This window comes from Phacochoerus africanus, chromosome 4 (assembly GCF_016906955.1).
Source record: "Phacochoerus africanus isolate WHEZ1 chromosome 4, ROS_Pafr_v1, whole genome shotgun sequence".
NCBI lineage: Eukaryota > Metazoa > Chordata > Mammalia > Artiodactyla > Suidae > Phacochoerus > Phacochoerus africanus.
In genome coordinates this window covers 9,072,380-9,094,287 of record NC_062547.1, presented here as the reverse complement: position 1 = coordinate 9,094,287, position 21,908 = coordinate 9,072,380, and the positions used below count along the sequence as shown (strand labels likewise).

At 50.7% G+C, this 21,908-nt stretch overlaps 4 protein-coding genes and 1 non-coding gene across 8 annotated transcripts; 3 read left to right on the top strand and 2 right to left on the bottom strand.

The window, feature by feature from the left end:
• Positions 1–4,726: 4,726 nt before the first annotated feature.
• C4H11orf98 (chromosome 4 C11orf98 homolog) lies at positions 4,727–10,463 on the bottom strand. Its single transcript, XM_047774288.1, has 4 exons — positions 10,355–10,463; positions 10,052–10,200; positions 5,165–5,262; positions 4,727–5,080 (listed from the first exon to the last, which is right to left on the bottom strand). The coding sequence occupies exons 1-4, from the start codon at positions 10,391–10,393 to the stop codon at positions 4,971–4,973; spliced, it is 396 nt and encodes a 131-aa protein (XP_047630244.1). The 5' UTR covers positions 10,394–10,463; the 3' UTR covers positions 4,727–4,970.
• Positions 10,464–10,504: 41 nt separating this feature from the next.
• On the top strand, positions 10,505–11,992 carry CSKMT (citrate synthase lysine methyltransferase). Of its 3 annotated transcripts, XM_047775502.1 has the most exons (4): positions 10,505–10,552; positions 10,842–10,923; positions 11,024–11,158; positions 11,320–11,992. In XM_047775502.1, the coding sequence occupies exons 3-4, from the start codon at positions 11,092–11,094 to the stop codon at positions 11,973–11,975; spliced, it is 723 nt and encodes a 240-aa protein (XP_047631458.1). In that variant the 5' UTR covers positions 10,505–10,552; positions 10,842–10,923; positions 11,024–11,091; the 3' UTR covers positions 11,976–11,992. The 3 variants fall into 3 exon arrangements, with proteins under 3 accessions (XP_047631458.1, XP_047631457.1, XP_047631456.1); XM_047775501.1 differs by having other exon boundaries at positions 10,525–10,923; XM_047775500.1 differs by having other exon boundaries at positions 10,525–11,158.
• On the top strand, positions 10,617–10,765 carry LOC125126586 (small nucleolar RNA SNORA57). Its single transcript, XR_007134691.1, has one exon. It is a non-coding gene; the product is annotated as a small nucleolar RNA SNORA57 (small nucleolar RNA).
• A 3,900-nt stretch (positions 11,993–15,892) lies between the features above and the next one.
• Positions 15,893–16,584, top strand: LOC125125059 (ubiquinol-cytochrome-c reductase complex assembly factor 3). The gene is made up of 2 exons (XM_047775498.1): positions 15,893–16,095; positions 16,175–16,584. The coding sequence occupies exons 1-2, from the start codon at positions 15,976–15,978 to the stop codon at positions 16,322–16,324; spliced, it is 270 nt and encodes an 89-aa protein (XP_047631454.1). The 5' UTR covers positions 15,893–15,975; the 3' UTR covers positions 16,325–16,584.
• A 2,269-nt stretch (positions 16,585–18,853) lies between these two features.
• Positions 18,854–21,507, bottom strand: UBXN1 (UBX domain protein 1). 2 transcript variants are annotated; one of them, XM_047775497.1, is made up of 10 exons: positions 21,417–21,507; positions 21,231–21,318; positions 21,038–21,091; positions 20,841–20,947; positions 20,685–20,754; positions 20,262–20,453; positions 20,118–20,169; positions 19,880–19,999; positions 19,164–19,356; positions 18,854–18,992 (listed from the first exon to the last, which is right to left on the bottom strand). In XM_047775497.1, exons 2-10 carry the CDS (start codon positions 21,287–21,289, stop codon positions 18,943–18,945), a joined length of 897 nt encoding a protein of 298 aa, XP_047631453.1. In that variant the 5' UTR covers positions 21,290–21,318; positions 21,417–21,507; the 3' UTR covers positions 18,854–18,942. The 2 variants fall into 2 exon arrangements, with proteins under 2 accessions (XP_047631453.1, XP_047631452.1); XM_047775496.1 differs by having other exon boundaries at positions 18,854–19,356.
• Between the last annotated feature and the right edge of the window lie 401 nt (positions 21,508–21,908).

Sequence of the window (21,908 nt, the reverse complement as noted above, 5' to 3'; positions counted from 1 at the left end):
TAAATGATTGATTATGATGGTTGGTTCTGTATTTGTTACGTTTTAGAAGTTCAAGGAATTCCCGTCGTGGCTCAGTGGTTAACGAATCCGACTAGGAACCATGAGGTTGCGAGTTCAATCCCTGGCCTTGCTCAGTGGGTTAAGGATCCGGCGTTGCCGTGGTGTAGGTTGCAGACGAGGCTTGGATCCCGCGTTGCTGCGGCTCTGGAGTAGGCTGGCAGCTACAGCTCCTATTAGACCCCTAGCCTGGAAACCTCCATATGCTGCGGGAGCGGCCCTAAAAGTGGCAAAAAGCCAAAAAAAAAACCTTCAATCGCTCGTGAAGTTTATGTGTTCTAGGACAATAAATATGAAAGAATTTCTGCTCCTAGCTCTGCCTCAAACTTGGACCCAGTGCTTCCCTTTTCTGGGCCTCAACTTTTGATCTGTGAAAGTGGGTTTTGAATCAGATAGGTTCTTCCAGCTATGAGACCCTGATGTGGTCCTTGTCCTTAAAGATTTCATAATCTAAGAGTGCTTGTTTTGTAGTTACATAGATCTAGATTCATGTCGGCTATTTATTAGCAGTGTAACCCTGAGCAAGTGACTCAACTGTTTGGAGCCCCTTTCCTTACTTGTAAAATGGGCATCCAGGAGTTCCCACTGTGGCTCAGTGGTAATAAACCTGACCAGTATCAGGACATGGGGTTTGATCCCTGGCCTTGCTCACTGGGTTAAGGAACTCTATGGCACCCAAGGGAAACCCCCGAATGAGATTTTTTTTTTTTTTTTGTCTTTTTAGGGCCTCACCCACAGGCATATGGAACTTCCCAGGCTAGGGGTCAAACCAGCTGCAGATGCTGGGCTACACCATAGCCACAGCAAGCGGAATCTGAGCCGCCCTCAGATGAACTCAGGATGGAGAAAAATCATTAACCACTGGAGCTGTTCCCAGCAGTACAGCCTGAGGGAATTCAGGAAGGAAAAAAACAGGATACTGGCCATAGGTCGTTAAAGTATGTATCAAAGGAATGATTTCAATGAGCTCAGCCAGACTCTTGCATCTTCCTACATGTAAAAGCATTAATTTCATTAGCTTGAGATGTCTAGCTTTCTTGAATTAATAATACTCCTTAATGTTCCAACTCCCCGGTTTTTGCTACAAAAGATCCTCCGTGTCCTGGGTCCTCTTGGAACCTGCCCCTCAGAGGTCTCTGAGAGGCTGTCTTCCAGGCTTAGGTCTTCAGCAATTCTGCCAAATAAAACAGAATTCTCAACTTTTAGGTTGTGCATTTTTTTCAGTCAACACAGACGCGTACTTCCTGATGCGGTGCAGGAGGAAGTGCACAGTATCAACTATGTAGAATTGTTCCAAGAAGTGCTTAACCTACATCTAATTGGGGAAAGGCGGAGTTCCCATTGTGGCACAGCGGAAACGAATCCCACTAGTATCCATAAGGATGTGGGTTTGATCCCTGGCCTTGATCAGTGCATTAAGTATCCAGCATTGCCATGAGCTGCGATGTAATGAGGCTCGGATCCCTCGTTGCTGTGGCTGTGGTGTAGGCTGGCAGCTGTAGCGCCAATTCGACCCCTAGCCTGGGAACTTCCATATGCTGCAGGGTGTGGCCCTAAAAGACAAAAAAATAAAAAATAAAAATAAATAATTGAGGATGCATACAGAAACACTCAGACAAACCCAGATTGTGAGATATTCTTTAATTAATTAATTAAGGCTGGACTCTTCAAAAACACCAAGTTATCTAAGACAAGGTTAGGGGTACACCAAGTTATCTAAGACAATCTAGTGTCCTGGATTGAAGGACACTAAAGAGACACGACAATTAAATGCAATACATGATCCTTAATTGACTCCTGAATTGAGGAAGAAATAAACAGGTATAAAGAGGAGTTCCTGGAGTTCTCCTCATGGCTCAGTGGAAACAAATCTGACTAGTATCCACAAGGACACAGGTTCGATCCTTGGCCTCGATCGCTCAGTGGGTTAAGGATCCAGCATTGCTGTGAGCTGTGGTATAGTTTGCAGATGTGTCTCAGATCTGGCATTGCTGTGTCTTTGTCATAGGCCAGCAGCTGTAGCTCTGATTCAACCCCTAGCCTGGGAACCTCCATATGCCTTTTTTTTTTTTTTTTTTGCCAAAAAGACCAAAAAAAAAAAAGAGAGAGAGAGAGATGTTCCGGCTGTGTCGAGATGGATTAATGATTCAGCTTGTCTCTGTGGAGGCGCCAGTTCAATCCCCGGCCAGTCACTGTGGGTAAAGGATCCAATGTTGCCTCAGCTGGAGCTGAGCTGCAGGTTGCAGCTCTGGCTCAGATTTGATCCCTGGCCCAGGAACTTCTCCCTGACCCAAGAACTTCCATATGCCAAGCAGGCAACCAAAAAAATAAAATAAAAATAAAAATAAAAAAAGCTGTAAAGACTATTAGAGGAGGAGTTCCTGACATGGCTCAGTGGAATCTGACTAGCACCCATGAGGTCACAGGTTTGATCCCTGGCCTTGATCAGTGGGTTAAGGATCCAGTGTTTCCATGAGCTGCTGTGTAGGTTGCAGACTTTGCTTTAGTCTGATGTCACTGTGGCTGTGGTATAGGCCGGAGGCTACAGCTCCTATTCAACCCCTAGCCTGGAAACTTCCACATGCCTCGGACGTGCCCCTAAAAAGACAAAAAAAAAAAAAAAAAGAAAAAAGAAAAAGGGAGTTCCCATCCTGGCACAGCAGAAACAATCCGACTAGGAACCATGAAGTTGTGGGTTTGATCCCTGGTCTCGCTCAGTGGGTTAGGGATCTGGCATTGCCGTGAATTGTGGTGTAGGTCACAGACACAGCTCAGGTCCTGTGTGGCTGTGGCTGTGGTGTAGGCTGGCAACTGTAGCTCGAATTTAGACACCTAGCCTGGGAACCTCCATATGTCAAGAGTGGGGCCCTAAAAAGCAAAAAAAAAAAAAAAAATTTACCGTAAAAGAATATTATTACAACTGAGGAAATTTGAATGTAGAAAACTGAATTTTAGCTAATCCGCCAATTTTTTTTTTCTTATTAGGGCCACACGGGTGGCAAGTGGAAGTTCCCAGGCTAGGGATGGAATTGGAGCTGTAGCTGCAAGCCTGCGCCACAGTCACAGCAATTTGAGATCCACACAAAATCTTTAACCCACTGAGGGAGGCCAGGGATCAAACCCTCATCCTCATGCATAGTAGTAGGATTCTTAACCCGCTGGGCCACAAGGGGAACTCCTATAACACCAACGGTAAATGTCTTGGGTATTTTGGCTCTAAAGAGGTATGTCCTTAGAGATAAAGGACCTTGCACTTGACTTTCAAATGAATCAAGACAACAATGATACATACTTTCCAACATACATACGTATATGCAAGTGGGTAGGAGATCCAATATAGCAAAATGTTAAAAACTGGTAAATCCAGGTAGAAGGCAGATATAAGAGTTCATTTATGCTACTCTCTCAACTTTCCTGAAGGTCTTTAATCATTTTTTTTTCTTTTTTGGCTGCCCTGTGGCATATGGAGTTCCTGGGCTGGGGATCTGATCCAAGCTGGAAATTGTGACCAAAGCAGCAGATATGGCAACACTGGATCCTTAACCCACTGTGCCAGGCTGGGGGTCAAATCTGCATCCCAGTGCTCCCAAGATGCTGCAGATCCTGTTGGACCACAGTGGGAACCCATGAAATTATATTCCCTCTTCCAAGAAGCCTACCCTGATTAACTAGAGCAAGGAGGAGAATATGTTTCCCCGGTTAAGCACATCTCTGTAAGGCAGCTTCTCACTTTATTTTATTTATTTATTTTTTTGTCTTTTGTCTTTTTAGGGCCGTACACACGGCATATGGAGGCTCCCAAGCTAGGGGTCCAATGGGAGCTGTTGCTGCTGGCCTGTGCCACAGCCACAGCAATGAGGGATCTGAGCTGCGTCTGTGACCTACACCACAACTCACGGCAACACCAGATCCTTAACCCACTGAGCAAGGCCCGGGATTGAACCCACAACGTCATGGTTCCAAGTCGGATTTGTTTCCGCTTGCACCAAGACAGGAACTCCCATCTTCTCACTTTAATTAACCATCCCAGCCCTGGCCGCCAACAAACAGAATTTCTGAATGTTCAAAGGGAAAAATAATGTTCACTTTATTAAGAATAATGTCCAGCAAAGGAAGCAGAGACAAATACAGTCAGCTGTCCACCCTGCTCACACGCGGGAGGTGGCAGGGCTAGTATCAGGACCCTTACATCCTTGGCCACCTCTACAATAATCCTTATTTTTGTCAGAAATGGAAAGCTGGCATGTCACTCACTAGGGAGAAAAGGCCATCATGGAGGGAGGCTGGCTTCTTGCTGCCTTTGCTCAAATGAGCTGTTACTGGAGTTCTCGTCGTGACGCAGTAGTTAACGAATCTGACTAGGAACCATGAGGTTGCAGGTTCGGTCCCTGGCCTTGCTCAGTGGGTTAAGGATCCGGCGTTGCCGTGAGCTGTGGTGTAGGTCACAGATGCGGCTCGGATCCCGTGTTGCTGTGGCTCTGGTGTAGGCTGGTGGCTACAGCTCCGATTTGACCCCTACTAGCCTGGGAACCTCCACATGCCATGGGAGCGGCCCTAGAAAAGGCAAAAAAAGACCAAAAAAAAAAAGCTGCTACCCAATTGTCTTGTTTCCTCATTCACAGCCCCTTCTCATGGCCCATCCCTCTTCCTACATTCAATCACAGGCATCTTGATGAGAACTCTAGGGCTTTATTACAAATGGAGTGGACTCATCAGGAAGCCCCCCTCTCCAATCTTTCTTTTCCACCCTCTCCCTCTCCATACATCCCTCCAGGTCAGGTCACTAAGCCATCAGGGAAGAGGAATCTGGGGAGAGTGAAAAGGAGCAACGCTTTCTCCAAAGTCCTTTGAAACAACCATCGAGTCTCCTCCTGGCTCCAGCTGAGAATCTTCTGGTGCGAGGGGTGTGAAACTTAGCTCTGATTTTCGAGGTCCTCCATGTCTACATCCTGGGGGGGCTTTGGCTTCTTTTTCAATTTTGGCTGTGAATTACTAGTCCTGGCTGGCTTGTAGGGGGCTTCCACTGAGCAAAGGGAAAGAAGAAGCAATAAAGAACCCAAATGAATCCAGGCTGCGCCCTCACCCCACTCCTATGCCTGAGCCTCACCTTCCATTGCTGCTTTTTCTTTCTGGGCAAGTCGGATCTGCTGGAGGAGTTTTCTGCGCTTCTTCCCGGATAGAGTAATGTTGGCACGTGCACTGGACCTGAAGGGTTGGTAATGGCAAAGATGTCCAGGTTAACCTGAACCAAAGAGACCACACACTGGTTCTAGTTATTGAAAAGGTGTTTGGATCCAAGTCAAAGAACTTTAAAAATCTGGGCTCTAGGAGTTCCTTTTGTGGCACAGTGGTTAACGAATCCGACTGGGAACCATGAGGTTGTGGGTTTGATCCCTGGCCTCGCTCAGTGGGCTAAGGATCCGGCGTTGCCGTGAACTGTGGTGTAGGTCGAAGACACGGCTTGGATTCTGCGTTGCTGTGGGCCTGCTGTAGGCTGGCGGCTACAGCTCTGATTGGACACCTAGCCTGGGAATCTCTCCCCACCCCCCACACTCCCCCCAAAAAATCTGGGCTCTAAGTTTAATTTCTCTAACATTAGACATTAACATACTTTAGCGAAAGTAAATCTCAACATATAAAGTAACATTAATTGCTGGCGTTCCCATCATGGCTCAGCGGTAACCAACCTGATAAGTATCTGCGAGTATTCACGAGGATGCAGGTTCGATCCCTAGCCTCGCTCAGTGGGTTAAGGATCTGGCATTGCCATGAGCTGTGATGTAGATGGCAGATGTGGTCTGCATCTGGCATTGCTGTGCCTATGGCATAGGCCAGCAACTACAGCTCTGATTCCTAGCCTGGGAAGTTCCATATGCTGTGGGTGTGGCCCTAAAATGCTTAAAAAAAAAAAAAAAAAAGATTAATTACTAATATTTAGTATACAGTAGAAACTTGTAAGAGAAAACCCTTTTTCTCCTTTTTTTTTTTTCTTTTTAGAGTTGCACCTGTGGCATATGGAAGTTCCTGGGCTACAGGGCAAACAGGAGCTGCAGCTGCTGGCCTCAGCCACAGCCATTTGGGATCCCACTGAATGAGGCCAGGGATCAACTCAAATCCTCAAGGAACTTCATGTGCCACAGATGCAGCCTTAAAAACAAAAACAAAAACAAAACCTGAAAAAAAAAAAGTTGCATTCTTAATCCACTGAGCCACAATGGAAACTCCTCTCCTCTTTTTCTTTTTTTTTCTTTTTTCTTTTTGCCATTTCTTGGGCCGCTCCTGCGGCATATGGAGGTTCCCAGGCTAGGGATCGAATCGGAGCTATAGCCACCAGCCTACACCAGAGCCACAGCAACTCAGGATCCAAGCCAAGTCTGCAACCTACACCACAGCTCACAGCAACGCCAGATCCTCAACCCACTGAGCAAGGCCAGGGATCAAACCCGCAACCTCATGGTTCCTAGTCGGATTCGTTAACCACTGCGCCACGAAGGGAACTCCCTCTCCTCTTATTCTTGATACTTCTGACTATAGATGTATGGGGGGTTGGGTGGGTGGGGTCTTAAGTTTCCCAAATGAAGCAATTTTCCAAATTCTCAGTGGACACTGACAGGATATCTTAAAAATTTAACTCAATTTGGAGTTCCCAGCATGGCGCAACAGAAATGAATCCAACTAGGAACCATGAGGTTGCAGGTTTGATCCCTGACCTTGCTCAGTGGGTTAAGGATCTGGTGTTGCCATAAGCTGTGGTGTAGGTCGAAGACTCGGCTCGGACCTGACGTGGCTGTGGCTGTGTCGTAGGCCGGCAACTATAGCTTCAATTAGACCCCTAGCCCGGGAACCTCCATATGCATTGAGTGTAAAAAAAAGCAAAAACAAAACCAATAAATAAATAAAAATTAAACTCAATTTGGATACTATCTACCTGAAAAGAGCAGCAGACATCACAGACTAAGGGCTCAGCCTCACAAGGCTTCCTCCACTTTATTTATTTTTGCCTTTTATAGGGCCGCACCTGTGGCATATGGAGGTTCCCAGGCTAGGGGTCTAATTGGAGCTACAGCTGCTGGCCTACCCCACAGCTCACAGCAACACCGGATCCTCAATCCACTGAGCAAGGCCAGGGATTAAACCCGCAACCTCATGGTTCCTAGTCGGATTCGTTTCCGCTGCGCCACGATGGGAACTCCCAGCTTCCTCTACTTTATTTTTTTTTGTCTTTTGTCTTTGTTGTTGTTGTTGTTGCTATTTCTTGGGCCACTCCCGCGGCATATGGAGGTTCCCAGGCTAGGGGTCCAATCGGAGCTGTAGCCGCCGGCCTACGCCAGAGCCACAGCAACGCGGGATCCGAGCCGCGTCTGCGACCTACACCACAGCTCACGGCAACGCCGGATCGTTAACCCACTGAGCAAGGGCAGGGACCGAACCCGCAACCTCATGGTTCCTAGTCGGATTCGTTAACCACTGCGCCACGACGGGAACTCCAGCTTCCTCTACTTTAAATACCAATCACAAACCCAGGTTGTCACCTATATTTTCGATCGACTAGTCATAAACTGGAGGTCTCATGATCCCTTTTCCAGATTCAATAATTTGCTAAGACAGCTCACAGAACTCAAAGGAACATTTACTGATTTATTAGAAAGTGATACAGGAGTTCCCGTTGTGGCACAGTGGTTAACGAATCCGACTAGGAACCATGAGGTTGCGGGTTTGATCCCTGCCCTTGCTCAGTGGGTTAACGATCCGGCGTTGCCGTGAGCTGTGGTGTAGGTCGCAGACGCGGCTCGGATCCTGCGTTGCTGTGGCTCTGGCGTAGGCTGGCAGCTACAGCTCCGATTGGACCCCTAGCCTGGGAACCTCCATATGCTGCAGGAGCGGCCCAAGAAATGGCAAAAAGACCAAAAAAAAAAAAGACAAAAAAAAATGAAAGTGATACAACTCAGGAACAGCAGGTGGAAGAGAAGCACAGGGCAAGGTATGGGGAAGGGGCCAGGGCTTTCCATGCCCTCCCCACGTGGGCCAACCTCCCAGCACCTCCAACGGTTCACCAATTAGGAAGCTCATCAAGAGCTTGTTCAAGAGGGTTTTTTGTCTGTTCGTTTTTATGGCCTCACCCACAGCATGTGGAAGTTCCTGGGCCAGGAACTGAATCCTAGCCACAGCTGTGGCGTCTGGGACTCTTAATCCACTGCGAAACTACAGGAACCCCCAAGAGTTTTTACAGAGCACCCACAGCACCCATGCCCCTTCCCACAGGCTGCGTGGGTAGGGCTTATTATTTCCTTTTCTTTTGTTTGCTTTTTAGGGCTGCATCTTTGGCACATAGAAGTTCCCAAGCTAGGGGCAGAAGCGGAACTGTAGCTGCCAGCCTATGCTACAGCCACAGCCACGTGGAATCCGAGCCTCGTCTGCCACCTACACCACAGCTTACAGCAACCCCAGATCCTGAACGCACTGAGCGAGGCCAGGGATAGAACCCTTGTCCTCATGGATACTAATTGGGGGCATTACCACTGAGCCATGACGGGAACTCCCAGGGTTTTAATTTCTAATCCTCTAAGCACTTCATCTTTCTGAGGATCAACACCATCCTAGTCATCATAGCATAAACTTAGATGTGCTCAAAAGGGGATTCTTATGAAATAAAAAGGCACTTCGGGCCAAGAAGGTAGCTGTGAAGTATGAAGCAGCTACAGCAATGCCACATCCTTTAACCCACTGCTTACAGCAGGAGATGGAACCCACACCTGTGCAGCAACTGGGGCTGCTTGCAGTCAGATTGTTATTTTATTTATTTATTTTTTTGGTCTTTTTAGGGCCGAACTCTCGGCCTATGTAAGTTCCCAGACTAGAGCTAGAGCTGCTGGCCTTACGAGACAGCAACAGCAACCTGGGATCCGAGCTTTGTCTGCGACCTATACCATAGTTCATGGCAATGCCAGATCCTTAACCCACTGAGCGAGGCTAGGTATCAAACCCGTGTCCTCATGGATACTAGTCAGGTTTGTTACCACTGAGCCATGACGGGAACTCCCGCAGACAGGTTCTTAACCCACTGTGCCACAGCATGAACTCCCAAAAGACACTTTCATTACTCAGGAAATCCTGCCAGAAGCCGGAGACAAAGATCAAATATATCCATTACACCACATTATAAACTAGATATTTGTACTAAATAAATCAATGAAAGGATGGGATTGGAACTCCTCCCCAAGACTCAGGGGGCCTTAAAACTTGGATGCAAAATCCCATGTGCGCCTTCCTAGAAATTCATCAAATTGTTTGTTTACCGCACTTTTTCTTTGGGAGGGGGTCTTTCCTGGGGCACGTGGAAGTTCCCTGGACAGGGATGTAACCTGCCTATCAGCAGTGACCGAAGCCACAGCAGTGAGAATACCAAATCCTTAACATGCTGAGCCACCTGGGAAATCCCTGTCTGCAGTCCACTTATATGTGTGCTTTTAAATTTATTCATAAAAATAAAAACCTACGTGAGGCGTTCTCCTCTGGCGCAGCAGAAACGAACCCCATTAGGAACCATGAAATTGCGGGTTCTATCCCTGGCCTCGCTCAGTGGGTTAAGGATCTGGCGTTGCCGTGAGCTGTGGTGTAGGTTGCAGATGCGGCTTGGATACAGCGTTGCTGTGGCTGTGGCGTAGGCCGGCCAGCGCAGATTGGACCCATAGCCTGATGAACCTCCATATGCCTCGGGTGCGGCCCTAAAATGCAAACAAACAAACAAAAACTACGTGAATATACGATGTTACTTGGGGAGGTGGAGTGCGCAGCTCTCCTTATATTTTCACTGGGGTCCGATACGCAAAGACAGGTTGAGAGCTCCCGTTACAGGGAGAAGCTAGCAGCGTTCAGGCACAAACACAGTCGACAGCCGTGGACGTGTGGTCCCAAGCATAACCGTGCGATCACAAGGAAAGCAGAGCGGTGCTAGCTGCTCCGGAATTCGACAGGGAGAGTCGGTGGAGCAGACCAAGGGGGAGAGGGTCTGGCACTCACGCGCTTCTTGAGGTGGTGCCTTGTGATCAGCCCTTCGTCTATCACGGCTCCGACCACACGGTGCCTCAGTCGCCGCTCCCTGCTCAGCACACGCCGTCGCTTGAACAGCTTCTTCTTCAGCTCCTACGGGGGAGGAACATGCTTAATTAGAGGGCGGCCGCGCACCGCGACCCGGAATCCCGCACCCAGCGAAAGTGTCCCATCGACCCCCATTTTGGGCGAGATTAAAGAGCTGCGGGGTGCTCAGGAAACAAAGTCGGGGCTCCCACATAGTCACCGTTCGCGGCCGGTTGATTTTTCCTCCCGGAGCACCCATGGTTGAGCAGCGGTATCCGCATCCACGTTTCCGCTCTGCGCATGATCCGTATAGGCCCCGCCCCTCAACCCCCGTTAACCAATAGCCGGCCGGGTCCGGGTCCTGGGCTATATAAAGGAACCCGGTCCCTTCACTGGTCTCTTGTAGGGCCGCGACCAAGTGAGTTCCTGGTTACCGCGTAGGTCTGCGGGTGTGGCGGGGATTACGTGCGGGGCCGGCGGACCCTCCTTTTCTTGGCGGGGTTCGGGCGTGCGGTCCCGGCACCCGTAATGTACGGAGGTAGAGGAAAAGGGCTCTGGCCCCCTCGGCGTCATGTCTTCGGTACCCGCAGCTTCCAGTCCGCGGGTTCTATCCTCAAGCGCCGGGACACAGGGCTCCAAGGAGCAGGGCAGAACCGAGATTACTAGGCTCCTCCCCGATGTGCTCACGTCTTCTCCTTTGATTTCAGGTCTGTGGGGCCGCCCAAGGAGCCGAAGCTGTCTTTCATCTTCCACCTCCAATTGCAAACAATAAAGGCCGGTCTTACGATAGTAAGTTTGTGTGCGCGTTCTTTTTCCCCCAAGGCTGGAGAGATAGGGTGTATGCGTGGTTCCGCTAGGCGGATTTTGCAAATCTTTCCTTGGACCTCAGACCCTGCCCGAGAACGGGCGACACTTTCGCGGAAGTTTCTCTGGCCGACCTTGCCGGCACTTCCATAGATGGCAGCCCTGCGCCGAATCCTCCACGTGGCGAGCCTGGCGGCGGGGACGCACCGCGCCTTGTCGGGTAGGAAGGGTGGACAAAGTGGGAGGTCAAGGGCGCTCGTCGTTAGCCGGGAGTCTAGTCCCTGAATCTGTGACTCAAAATCCCAGGGTATAGAAACGCCGATTTTGCAGCCGTTGATAGAACTGGGCCCTGTGTGACCTGTGTCCTCCACTCGTCCACAGGCTCCTTGGCTGACAGCTGCCTGGCGGATCGCTGCCTCTGGGATAAGCTCCATGCCCAGCCCCGTCAGGGCAGCGTTCGCACCTTCGACTGGTTCTTTGGCTACGAGGAAGTCCAGGGGCTCCTACTGCCCCTTCTGCAGGAGGCACGGTCTGCCTGTCCACCGCGGGTGTTGGACGTAGGCTGTGGGACCTCGAACTTGTGTACAGGCCTCTACACCAAATGCCCACACCCCGTGGACGTGCTTGGGGTGGACTTCTCTCCTGTGGCCTTGGCCCACATGAACAGCCTCCTGGAGGGCGGCCAAGGCCAAACACCCCTGTCCCCTGGACATCTCGCCTCCCGCCTCCATTTCATGCAGGCTGATGCCCAGAACCTGGAGCCAGTAGCTCCCTCAGGCTCCTTCCAGCTAGTACTGGACAAGGGCACCTGGGATGCTGTTGCCCGTGGTGGTCTGCCTGGGGCTTACAAGCTGCTGTCAGAATGCCTGAGGGTTCTAAGCCCCCAGGGGACCCTGATTCAGTTCTCAGATGAGGAGCCTGATGTGCGGCTGCCCTGCCTGGAACAAGGGTCCAGAGGCTGGGCTGTGACTGTGCAGGAGCTGGGCCCTTTCAGGGGCATCACCTACTTTGCTTACATGGTTCGAGGCTGCAATTAAAAGACTTTTTAGGCCTGGCCCTAGTGTTTCTTTTGGGTGAAGAGAGTTGGAGAGAGCTTTGTCTTTGCAAGATAACTGGAAAATAAGGAAATCTTGGCATTTATTACCTGAGTGCACATAGTATTACATTTCCGTGCCCCAATTTACTCATCTGCAAGGTTAGAGTTATGGAGACTACTTAGAGTGATAGGTGAAACACTTAGCAGTGCCAAGATGAGTGCTGAACAGAGACAGTTCAAGTGGATTATTCCACATCTCCAACTGAACTCTTAAGAAGCACTGAAAGGATTTTTTTTTCTTTTTTTTTTGGTCACAGCTGCAGTATATGGAACTTCCCAAGCCAGGGACTGAATCCCAACCGCAGCTGCAAACTATGTCACAACTGTACAACTGTGACAACACCAGATCCTTAACCTACTGGGCCAGGCTGGGGATCAAACCCATGCCTCTGCAGTGACCTGAGCTGCTGCAGTCAGATTTTTTTTTTTTTTTTTTTTAAGGGCTGCATGCACAGCATATGGAGGAGGTTCCCAGGCTAGGAGTCGAATTGGGGCTATAGCTGCTGACCTATACCACAGCCAAAGTAGCACTGGATCTGAGCCACATCTGCGACCTGCACCACAGCTCACCACAACACCAGATCCTTAACCCACTGAGTGAGGTCAGGGGTCAAACTTGCATCCTCATGGATACTAGTTGGGTTCATTAACTGCTGAGCCACACCAGAATTCCTGCAGTCAGGTTTTTAATCCACTGTGCCACAGCAGGAACTCCTAAGAATTCTTAATCCAAGCCCTTTGGATATGACCTGATGGCATAACCTTTAAGCCTTTTTCTCACTTGTAAAAGGGGAAGTTTGGGAAAGGATGAATAGAAGGGCTTCACAAACCTATAGGTGAAATGTTTGAAGGAGAGAGTGATACTTAAAAGGTCCTGAGAGGCAGGGAGTGGGAATAGTCCACAAAGCAGCTTCTGCAGACCCAGGAGCCTAATGCTGGGTCCCAGATGGAACAAGGATTGGGGGCTTCCTCCCACCCTCTGTCCTCTGGAATCCAGGATACATCTTCTCTAGCTGTTCCTACCCCCAGCTGAGTTCTGGTTAAAGATTCTTAAGAGAGATCTAGGATCTAGCCAGCTCCAAGCCCAGCCTAGTGCGGGAGCAGGAGTTAAAGAGCCTATTAACAGTAAAAAATATACCTCACATGTTACTGGTTGGTTGGGGTTTTTGGCCACCTCCGTAGGCATGTTGAAGTTAATTGAGCGCAAGCCATAGCAGCTCCCGTGCTGCTGTAGTGACAAAGCCAGATCCCTACCCACTGTGCCACAAGGGAAATCCACGAGGCTTTTTAAAAAAATGAGATCAAAAAAGGGCAAAAGTAATACAACCTACCTTCACAGTCTGTTTCTGCATGAGGGAGAATAATCCTTCCTCACTGGGTCCTGAAAATCATGAGTTAAAAGTGTTCAGCACATGGAGTTCCCGTCATGGCTCAGCGGTTAACGAATCCGACTAGGAACCATGAGGTTGCGGGTTCGATCCCTGCCCTTGCTCAGTGGGTTAAGGATCTGGCATTGTTATGAGCTGTGGTGTAGGTTGCAGACACAGCTGGGATCTGGTGTGGCTGTGGCTGTGGCACAGGCCAGCAGCTTTAGCTCCGATTCCACCCCTAGCCTGGGAACCTCCATATGCTGCCAGTGTGGCCCTAGAAAAGGCAACAAGACAAAAAAAAAAAAAGTGTTCAGCACAGTGACCGGCACATAGTAATTGTGTGGTTCCCCCCCCCAAGCAGCTTAACAGTATATAGACATGAGAAAAAGAAGATATAAAATGTTAACTCTGAGTAGTTGATTTGGGGTGATTTTATTATCTTACCCCTTGACAAAAAGATTTTAAAATATTAAAAATACGTATTAAAAGTTGTCACTTGTTTGATACCACAACTGACCTTTAAACAGGTCAACTTTGCCAAACACCTTGACTCTTATCTCTCACCTCTACATTTTTCTTCACTAATGTTTGCTGAGCGCCTACTCTGCTGCTGAATGCAAGGCCCAGGATCCGAGCCACATGTGCAACTACAGCTCAGGGCAATGCTGGATCCTTAACCCACCGAGCAAGGCCAGGGATCAAACCAGAGTCCTATTCAGGTTCGTTATTGCCAAGCCACGATGGGAACTCCACAACAGCCCCCTTTCGAACCAGCCGCCTCCCTCACCTGGCTCTTCACATCCGTCCTGGAAGACCTAAGCCTCCTCTTCCTCATCATCACACATCATTGTGTGGCCACCAGAGCGCCCCACTCTCTTTGCTCACCTCAGAGGCTTCCATCACGATGGAGGGGAAGCAGGTCTTTAGAGAGACAACCTGGACAGACACAGCAGGGGGCTTGGCCCAAACTGGAGGATGAGCCAGCAACAGATCCGAGGGTGAGGAAGTACTAACCTGAATAGCCGGCTGACCTTCAACTCTGCCAATTTCTCCTCTCCCCTCCCAGCAAGTGCTGGGCAGCCTAGGACTTTCTGGATGCTGGGTGGGGCCTGGGCTATCTCCAGGCCAAGCAAGACCCATCCTCATTCTCTGGCACAAAAGCCATGGATACTGATACTTATGATGGTTGAACTCAGAGTAGAGAACCCCTGCTTAATGCACCCCACAGACTCCCTTTAATCTGCTTTGGAGCCTGGCCCCTTAATCACTTCTGAGGAGAGGAGGCTGACATGGCTAGGAGATTATGGGGCTTCCAGGGGAGGGGACAAGAGGTAGAATAGGAGCTTTATTTCTACTCACTAACTGGTGACACTGGGAAAGGCGGGGACTGCATCTGGATTAAAGCCCTGGAAGTGAAGAGCGTAGTTAATAGACTTGGAATTTCCTGATTCTTCCATTTACTGGATCTCCCAAATTGACATGTTTCTTTGTATCTTATTTAATAAATGTTTATATGGTGTTTGCTATTTGCCAGAAGCTATTTTATTTTTGTCTTTTTGCCATTTCGTGGGTTGCTCTCGTGGCATATGGAGGGTCCCAGGCTAGGGGTCCAATCAGAGCTGTAGCCGCCAGCCTACACCAGAGCCACAGCAACACGGGATCTGAGCCGCGTCTGCAACCTACACCACAGCTCACAGCAACCCACTGAGCAAGGCCAGGGATCGAACCTGCAACCTCATGGTTCCTAGTCAGATTCCTTAACCACTGCACCACAATGGGAACTCCAGAAACTATTTTAAATGCTTTACGTATGAACTTAATTATCCTAGTTTATATTGTTATTAGCCTCATTTTCTGATGTAGAAACCGAGGCACAAAGAACTTCAATGACTTGCCCACAACTAAGAAGTGTTTTCTTCTCCAAACTCGCATTTGGGATGTTACACAAAATCCAGTTTTCATGATTCAAAACAAAACAAAACCAACAACATGCTAAGGGAAGAGAAAAGTAATGTTTGTGTTTAACAAGAAAAAAAAAAAACGAAATATATAAATAAAAAAATATCCTTTCTGCCACATGGTACACTAGGCTTTGAATTTTTGCTCAAGAGTTGAAGGGATTGAAGGGCGTCAATAGATTGATGTTTATAAGTATTTGGATGTCCATTATGTACTGTATTGTAAAAGCATGAGTTATTGTAGGGAACTGCAGAGCACAGCTCTAGCCCTCTATCAAAGACATTGCGGAGCTGGGCAACTGTAAAACCCACAGTAACCACGAAGACACACATCCTCCCCTTCGCAATCCCACTCGGGATTTCACGACACTAAGCCCCCACGCTCGGTCTTGGGTGTCAACCCCTCCCGACCTGCTCGGCCTCCTCAGCTAAATCCAATCTTCCCTCGCAGGCGTTGTGGATTTGAAACGTTTCCCCGGCCGGGCCTTCTCTAGCCCAGCTTCGTCTCTATGGTCCCCTGCCGTGGGGCGCTCTAGCCTGCGTCGGGGACGGTGAGACGTCGCAGCCGCCTTGCTGGGCTCCGGAGGGCGCCTGGCTGATCGCGCTGTCTGTCATGGAGACCTTGCGCAAAGCGCTGATCGTGGGCGCAGTGCTGGGCGTGGGGGCTGGCGTGGGCTCTGCGCTGTTTGTCCTCGTGACCCCGGGAGAGCAGCAGAAGCAGGCGATACTAAAGGTGGGAGCAGGTGGGTAGGCGGGCAGAGAGCACCGCAGGGCTGGGGGCCCGGACTGCAACCCTCCCTTCCTCCCGGCAGGAGATACCGGAGCAGGACCCGCAGCGCAGGGACGAGGCAGCCAGGACCAAACAGCTACTGCTGGCCACTCTGCAGGAGGCAGCGGCCACACAAGAGAACGTGGCCTGGAGGAAGAACTGGATGAGCGGCGGCGGCGGGAGGTCAGCCTGAGTCCGGACCTGCTCCCGTGGGCGCCGTGACCTCCGCTCCCACGCAGGAGTCCAAGGCAGCCTTTCTCCTTTGTGGGCCGGCGAGGAGTCCAGACCCAGATGCCACGCGCAGGCCTCTCCGGGTCCTGGGGAGCTGCTGCTGGGTGAGCACGTTACCCCCCCAAACCCTGTACTGACTGTGTCTTAACGTCTACGTTGCGGGCCGGGGCGTCGGATGCGGCTTAACTGAAGGAACCAATAAATCATGTTCCTTCATCCAGAGAGTGACTCTGCGGCTTGGACGCCGGTAAAAGCCTAGAGTGTTTTGGGGGTCGGTGCTGCGAGCCCGAAAGACTGCAACTTCCGCCTGCCCCGCCCCCCATGTGAAGCTGAAGCCCAATAGGGCAGAGCAACCACGTTTTCAAAATACCACTCAGGTCATGTGGTCTGTGTGGAGTGTTCTTTGGGGATAACCAAGTGACATTCTTGAAATCATAGGTATCCTGGAAACTCGTGTGCAGTAAATGCCCGTAGAGGACACCTTGGGTTCCTTTCCTTTGAATGAGGTTGGTGAGGCGAGGGGCTTTTAGTAATTAACTTGTGCCATGCTGCCATCTGTGGTCTTTAACTCTTGGAGGCCCCACCCCCACCCCCACCCCGTGGTAGGACTATTAAGAGGAGGGTGCTTGGAATCCGATCTCGTTTCAACTCCTGCGTGTCCTAAAACCTGAGCCTCAGTCCTGTGCCATAAAAGGTGAAAATTATCTTGCAGGTTGTTGTAAAGAAGGTGAATTTAGGAATGTGAAGTGCAGTGCCTGGCAGAGGGCAGCCTCTCCCTAAATGCAATGGGGTTATCCTCCGTCCAGGTTTTCACTGCAGTGGTCTTCAAACTCTGAATTGGGTCATAGGATCTATTGGCGATGCCACTGAAGGGATGAGATAAAAGCTGTCAGTGGGGTGACAACCCCACAGCCAGACCAACCAGTTCACTTCCCTTTTGTCTACCTTATGTCCTGTGGTTCCAAACAAGATTGGTGGTGGTGGTGGGGTGATGTTGGGGGGGGTGGCAGCACCCTCGCTTTTATTAAATAAAGCTAGAACACTAAATAAAGCTTGGTGACACTGAGGTGTAAAGCCAGATGTGGGCATTGGTGCAGTTTTAAGTTACCTGATGGTGAAGTCATAAGTGGATATATTTGTCAAGTGTGATCCTCACTTGTGGCCTCTTTCCCAGCCCAGGGGATGAGAGAAAAGAGGTCAGCAGCCATGTGAGGGAACACTAAGATCAGGTGATGGGAAGCAGCAAGAGGGGCTGTGTTGAAGGAGCTTGGCAGTTTAGAGCCCGAGGCCTAGTCGGGCTCCCAGGTAGGTGTCTGTCTAGGTTCTACTACTTGCTACCTGTGCCGCTTCGGGCAAGCCTGCACGTTGGTGTCCTAATCTGTAAAATGGGATAATTGGAGTTCTCTTGTGGCACCATGGGTTAGGGATCTGGCATTGTCACTGCAGTGGCCCAGGGGTAACTGCTGTGGTTCAGGTTTGATCCCTGGCCTGGAAACTTCCACATACCCTGAACGTGGCCAAAAAGTAAAATAAAATAAAATGGGATAATGCACCACAACAGGAACTCCCTTTTTGGTTTGTTGTTCGTTTGTTTGTGTTCTGCTTTTTAGGGCTGCACCATATGGAAATTCCCAGGCTTGGTGTCAATTGTAGCTGCAGTTGTTGGCTGACAACTCATAGGAATGCTGGATCCTTAACCCACTGAGTGAGGCCAGGGATTGAACCCACATCCTCATGGACACCAGTTGGGTTCATAACTGCTGAGCCACAACGGCAACTCAGAGATGCAGTTGTGAAGAGCACACTAATACTCTTATTTGTGAAAGGCCCTATTTTTTTTTTTGTCTTTTTGCCTTGTCTAGGGCCACTTCCCTCGGCATATGGAGGTTCCCAGGCTAGGGGTCTAATCGGAGCTGTAGCCACCTGCCTACACCAGGGCCACAGCCACGCGGGATCCGAGCCGCGTCTGTGACCTACCCCACAGCTCACGGCGATGCCGGATCCTTAACCCACTGAGCAAGGCCAGGGATCGAACCCGAAACCTCATGGCTCCTAGTCAGATTCATTAACCACTGTGCCAGGACGGGAACTCCAAGGCCCTATTTTTTTTAATTACCCCTTTCGGTAGCTAATACTTATTGGAGACTTATTAGGTGCCAAGCACTGTACTAAAGCACCTTATGTCAGTATTATTTAACCCTCTACAACTCCAATTAACAGATACTATCATCTCTGCTTTACTAAAGAAGAAACTAGGCTTAATTATAGAAGACGCGTCGCTAGTAAGGATTTCAGGCTTCGGCCCTGCCTTACCCACAGCAGCCAAAGTTGCTCCCCAGTGGACTCCCCAATACTCCACCTCCCCCTCAACCTCTGCGCAACCTCTCAGACCTAGAGATTAGAAACCAGTTTCCCTTGGAAACATAAAATGAGGAATAGGGTCTATTCTAAATGTCTTCCTTCCTAGCCATTCAGGAAGGAGTCAGGCACATACAGAACTCAGAGGGTTTATTTATTAGGAAGATGTCAGTGCTTTATCAAAGATGGAGAAGTCAGAGAGGGATGGTGGGAAAAGGCCTCTCAGCTGGGACATTTCTTGGCCACAATGAGGACAGCAGAAGGCACAAGTCCTGAAGATGGAAGAAAACAGGTTTGAACCACAGCAATACCTGCTTCTTGCCTCCCCCAAGTTCCTGGCCTCGCACCATCTCCACAAGGTCCCTCCTCTTTGCACCTCCCCTTCCCTCCTCAGGGATGCCTCCTGTCCCCCAAATCCTGGTTTCTGGTGCCACGTGTCATACCCAGCTCCTGCAGAGGCCGCTCCATGTCAGCTTCTGAGAAGGCCCGCCGGGGGAAGCCACTGAGCAACTGCACAGGGTCCTGGCCCCCTCCTAGCTCCTCCCCACGGTGGAGCTCCACATAGAGCCTGACGGCCGCCAGCTGTTCCCGTGCCCGGAACGTCTGGGTCAGGGAAGTCCCATCTGGCAGCCTGACCTAGAGAGCAGGAGAGACAGTACTGTGAGCGTCAAAGCTGAGTAAGGGGCCCAGGTAAGGAAAAGAAGAGCAATGATGGCTTCTCTTCCTCTCTGAGACTGAACCAGCAAAATTACTATTTAAAGCATCTAAATGACCAACCACTGAGGTTCGGCTTTACTGAATGCTGGAGAGACTCCCGACTTATTCACAGTTTAAGGAAAACAAGGACAAGATTATACCATATACCTGGACAGATCCCACAGCATGCAAACAGCTGTATAATAAACCAAATGAAAACATTATGAACAAATAAAAAGGTAAACTGCTGAATAAGAGATGGGTATGGATTTAAATAAGACTGGGGCGAGTGAAATTTGATACCGTTCCTAAGAGCAGAGGAGATAGGATTGCAAAAGTCATTTACAAAAAAGGGAGAGGTTTGGCAAAGGGGAACATAACTGAAAAAAGCTCCGGGCTGAGTTGGGTCCCTTAGAAACCAACGAAGGGGTCCCAGGAGCATGACAGGAATCAGAATCAGTACCTGAATGCGACACTGGTCATACTCCCGCTTCGTGGGAGGCTCCTGGCTGGGAGAGGCGGGAACAGGACCTGGCTCTGTCGTCGTAGGTGGGGGTGGCTGAGAACCCACACTACCCCCATACTGGAGGACAAAGGAGATAAAACAATCAGGCACCAAGGCCACCCTTTCCTCCTCTGAAGCCAGAAAAGCTTCCTGACCCACCTACTTCATCATCCTCAGGATCTTCCCAATCGCCTACCTTCTTGGCTCTCTCTGCTTTGTCCCTTTCGATCTTTTCTCGGACTCTTTGTCTGGAACGCAGACAGGAACAAAGCAGGTCAGACACGGACAGAACAAATCCTGATTCCTTTCTCATCTCAGCCAACAGTCCCAGCACCCAGACCTGGCCGCTAACTCTTCAGCCTTTTCCCTCCGCCGCTCCTCAGCAGCCCGGCGCATCTCATCCTCCTGGAGCCGCTGTCGGGCAGCTGACAACTCCTGCCCTTGTCTCCTGCGCTGCCGTTCGCGTTCCAGGGCCTCCCGCTCCTCTCTCTCTTCACGTTCCCGCTGCTTCTGGGCCAGCAGCTCCAACATCCTGCGGCGCAGCAAGTTCAAGAGAAATGGATGTAAACTGGGAGTTTATGACGGCAGTCTCAGGAAAACAAAATCTGCGAACACGGTCCCAAAACAGATGGAAGAATCAAAGAGGAAAAAGCCAAGAAAAACAGAGGGAAGGTGGAAAGTTCGAGGTTCTTTGATCAGACTTGTGTACTGGGGAGAAAGAAGTGGGAGGTGACCCTCAGGAATGTGGGCTTGTTTCTCACACCTCTTAGTCTGTTCCTGTCTTTCCTCTTCACTCAACGGGGGTTTGCCTTCTCCGGCAGCAGACCCAGGTCCTGCAAAGAAACAATCAGTATTATTACTCGTTCAGCCTCCTTCTCGGGCCCCCCTGAATAATCACGTTGTGTCCCTCAGTCAGGACCTTCGGGGCTACTTTGCTCCGAAGGCGTGGGTTCCCGTCCCAGGACATGTCCAAGGGGGGTCGCTAGTGGCTCGTCCACATCGGGGTCGTCTTCGTGCTCCATCAACCTGGCAGGGAAAGTCAGGAGGAAGGTCATAACGTTCAGACTGCCCCTCCCAGCCGCCCCCGGTCCCCTTGCACCCGGTCTCAGCTCTCACCAGTCCATCGCAGCCTCGATGCCCTGGTTCCCTGTGAGGGCCAGAGCCTTCTCCCTGGGGGCAGAAACACCGTGAATAGCGCCCACCAGCCATGGCGCTGATCAGGCTGGGGCGGAGAGCCTGAGGCCAGGCTGGGGCAAAGGCCTGGGCAGGTCCGCGACCCCCGCGGTCCCGCGTTAGGGGGCTCCCTTACGCGCGTCCCCTGGGGAAGCCCATCTCGATGAGACTCTCCAGAGCCGTCAGCTCCGCCATGACGCCGCCACCGCCGCTTCCGCGGGGACCTGGAGGGACGAGGAGGGTGGAGGGGGTCAGCGTGGTGCGCCCCCCGCCGGCGCGCAATCCCGCCTCCAAAGCCCCAGCCGGGCGCCCGCTTACTCACCGGCAGCGGCCCGGCCGCGGACACTGACGAGAAGAAAGCCCGGGGGAAGCGGAAGTGCCCGAACCTGTTTGGGTCACGTGGAGGCGGCCGTGGACGGGTGCCGCAGAGAGCCAGACAACGCGGGCCCGGCCCGGCCGCCCCCGCCCAGAGCGGACCCCGACCGGCGGCGCGTGGGAGTCGCGGACGGGAGGGGACGCCACCGCTCCACATCCTCAGCCGAGGCGCCTTGGCGGTGGTGGAGAGGAAGGATGATGCCCCCCTGAAACCCATGGGCCCATGAAGCCAGTTCCCGATACGACCCCTTAGCGAAACCGTTTGGAAAGTTATAGAGCAATGTTGTTATCGGGAGCCATAGAAATGCATGCGCTCTTCGACCTGCTCATCCTCTGGGGGGAGTTGAGCCATCCTCCGCCCCCACTGCCAAAGCGATCTTTGCAAAACACAATATCTGATTAGATCCTGTCGTCACCTCCCTGATTAAGACTTCTCCAT

Bases quoted from the DNA above. Each gene is read 5' to 3' on its own strand.
- C4H11orf98 (XM_047774288.1), bottom strand. From the start codon at position 10,393: ATGGGTGCTCCGGGAGGAAAAATCAACCGGCCGCGAACG. The intron at 10,201-10,354 runs GTGACTATGTGG...CCTCCCCCGTAG, and splicing joins AAATCAACCGGCCGCGAACG to GAGCTGAAGAAGAAGCTGTT. The intron at 5,081-5,164 runs GTGAGGCTCAGG...CCCTTTGCTCAG, and splicing joins AGAAAAAGCAGCAATGGAAG to TGGAAGCCCCCTACAAGCCA.
- UBXN1 (XM_047775496.1), bottom strand. From the start codon at position 21,289: ATGGCGGAGCTGACGGCTCTGGAGAGTCTCATCGAGATGGGCTTCCCC. The intron at 21,092-21,230 runs GTAAGGGAGCCC...TTCTGCCCCCAG, and splicing joins GGCTTCCCCAGGGGACGCGC to GGAGAAGGCTCTGGCCCTCA. The intron at 20,170-20,261 runs GTCTGGGTGCTG...TCTGCGTTCCAG, and splicing joins GCTGAAGAGTTAGCGGCCAG to ACAAAGAGTCCGAGAAAAGA.
- CSKMT (XM_047775502.1), top strand. From the start codon at position 11,092: ATGGCAGCCCTGCGCCGAATCCTCCACGTGGCGAGCCTGGCGGCGGGG. The intron at 11,159-11,319 runs GTAGGAAGGGTG...ACTCGTCCACAG, and splicing joins GACGCACCGCGCCTTGTCGG to GCTCCTTGGCTGACAGCTGC.
- LOC125125059 (XM_047775498.1), top strand. From the start codon at position 15,976: ATGGAGACCTTGCGCAAAGCGCTGATCGTGGGCGCAGTGCTGGGCGTG. The intron at 16,096-16,174 runs GTGGGAGCAGGT...TCCTCCCGGCAG, and splicing joins AGAAGCAGGCGATACTAAAG to GAGATACCGGAGCAGGACCC.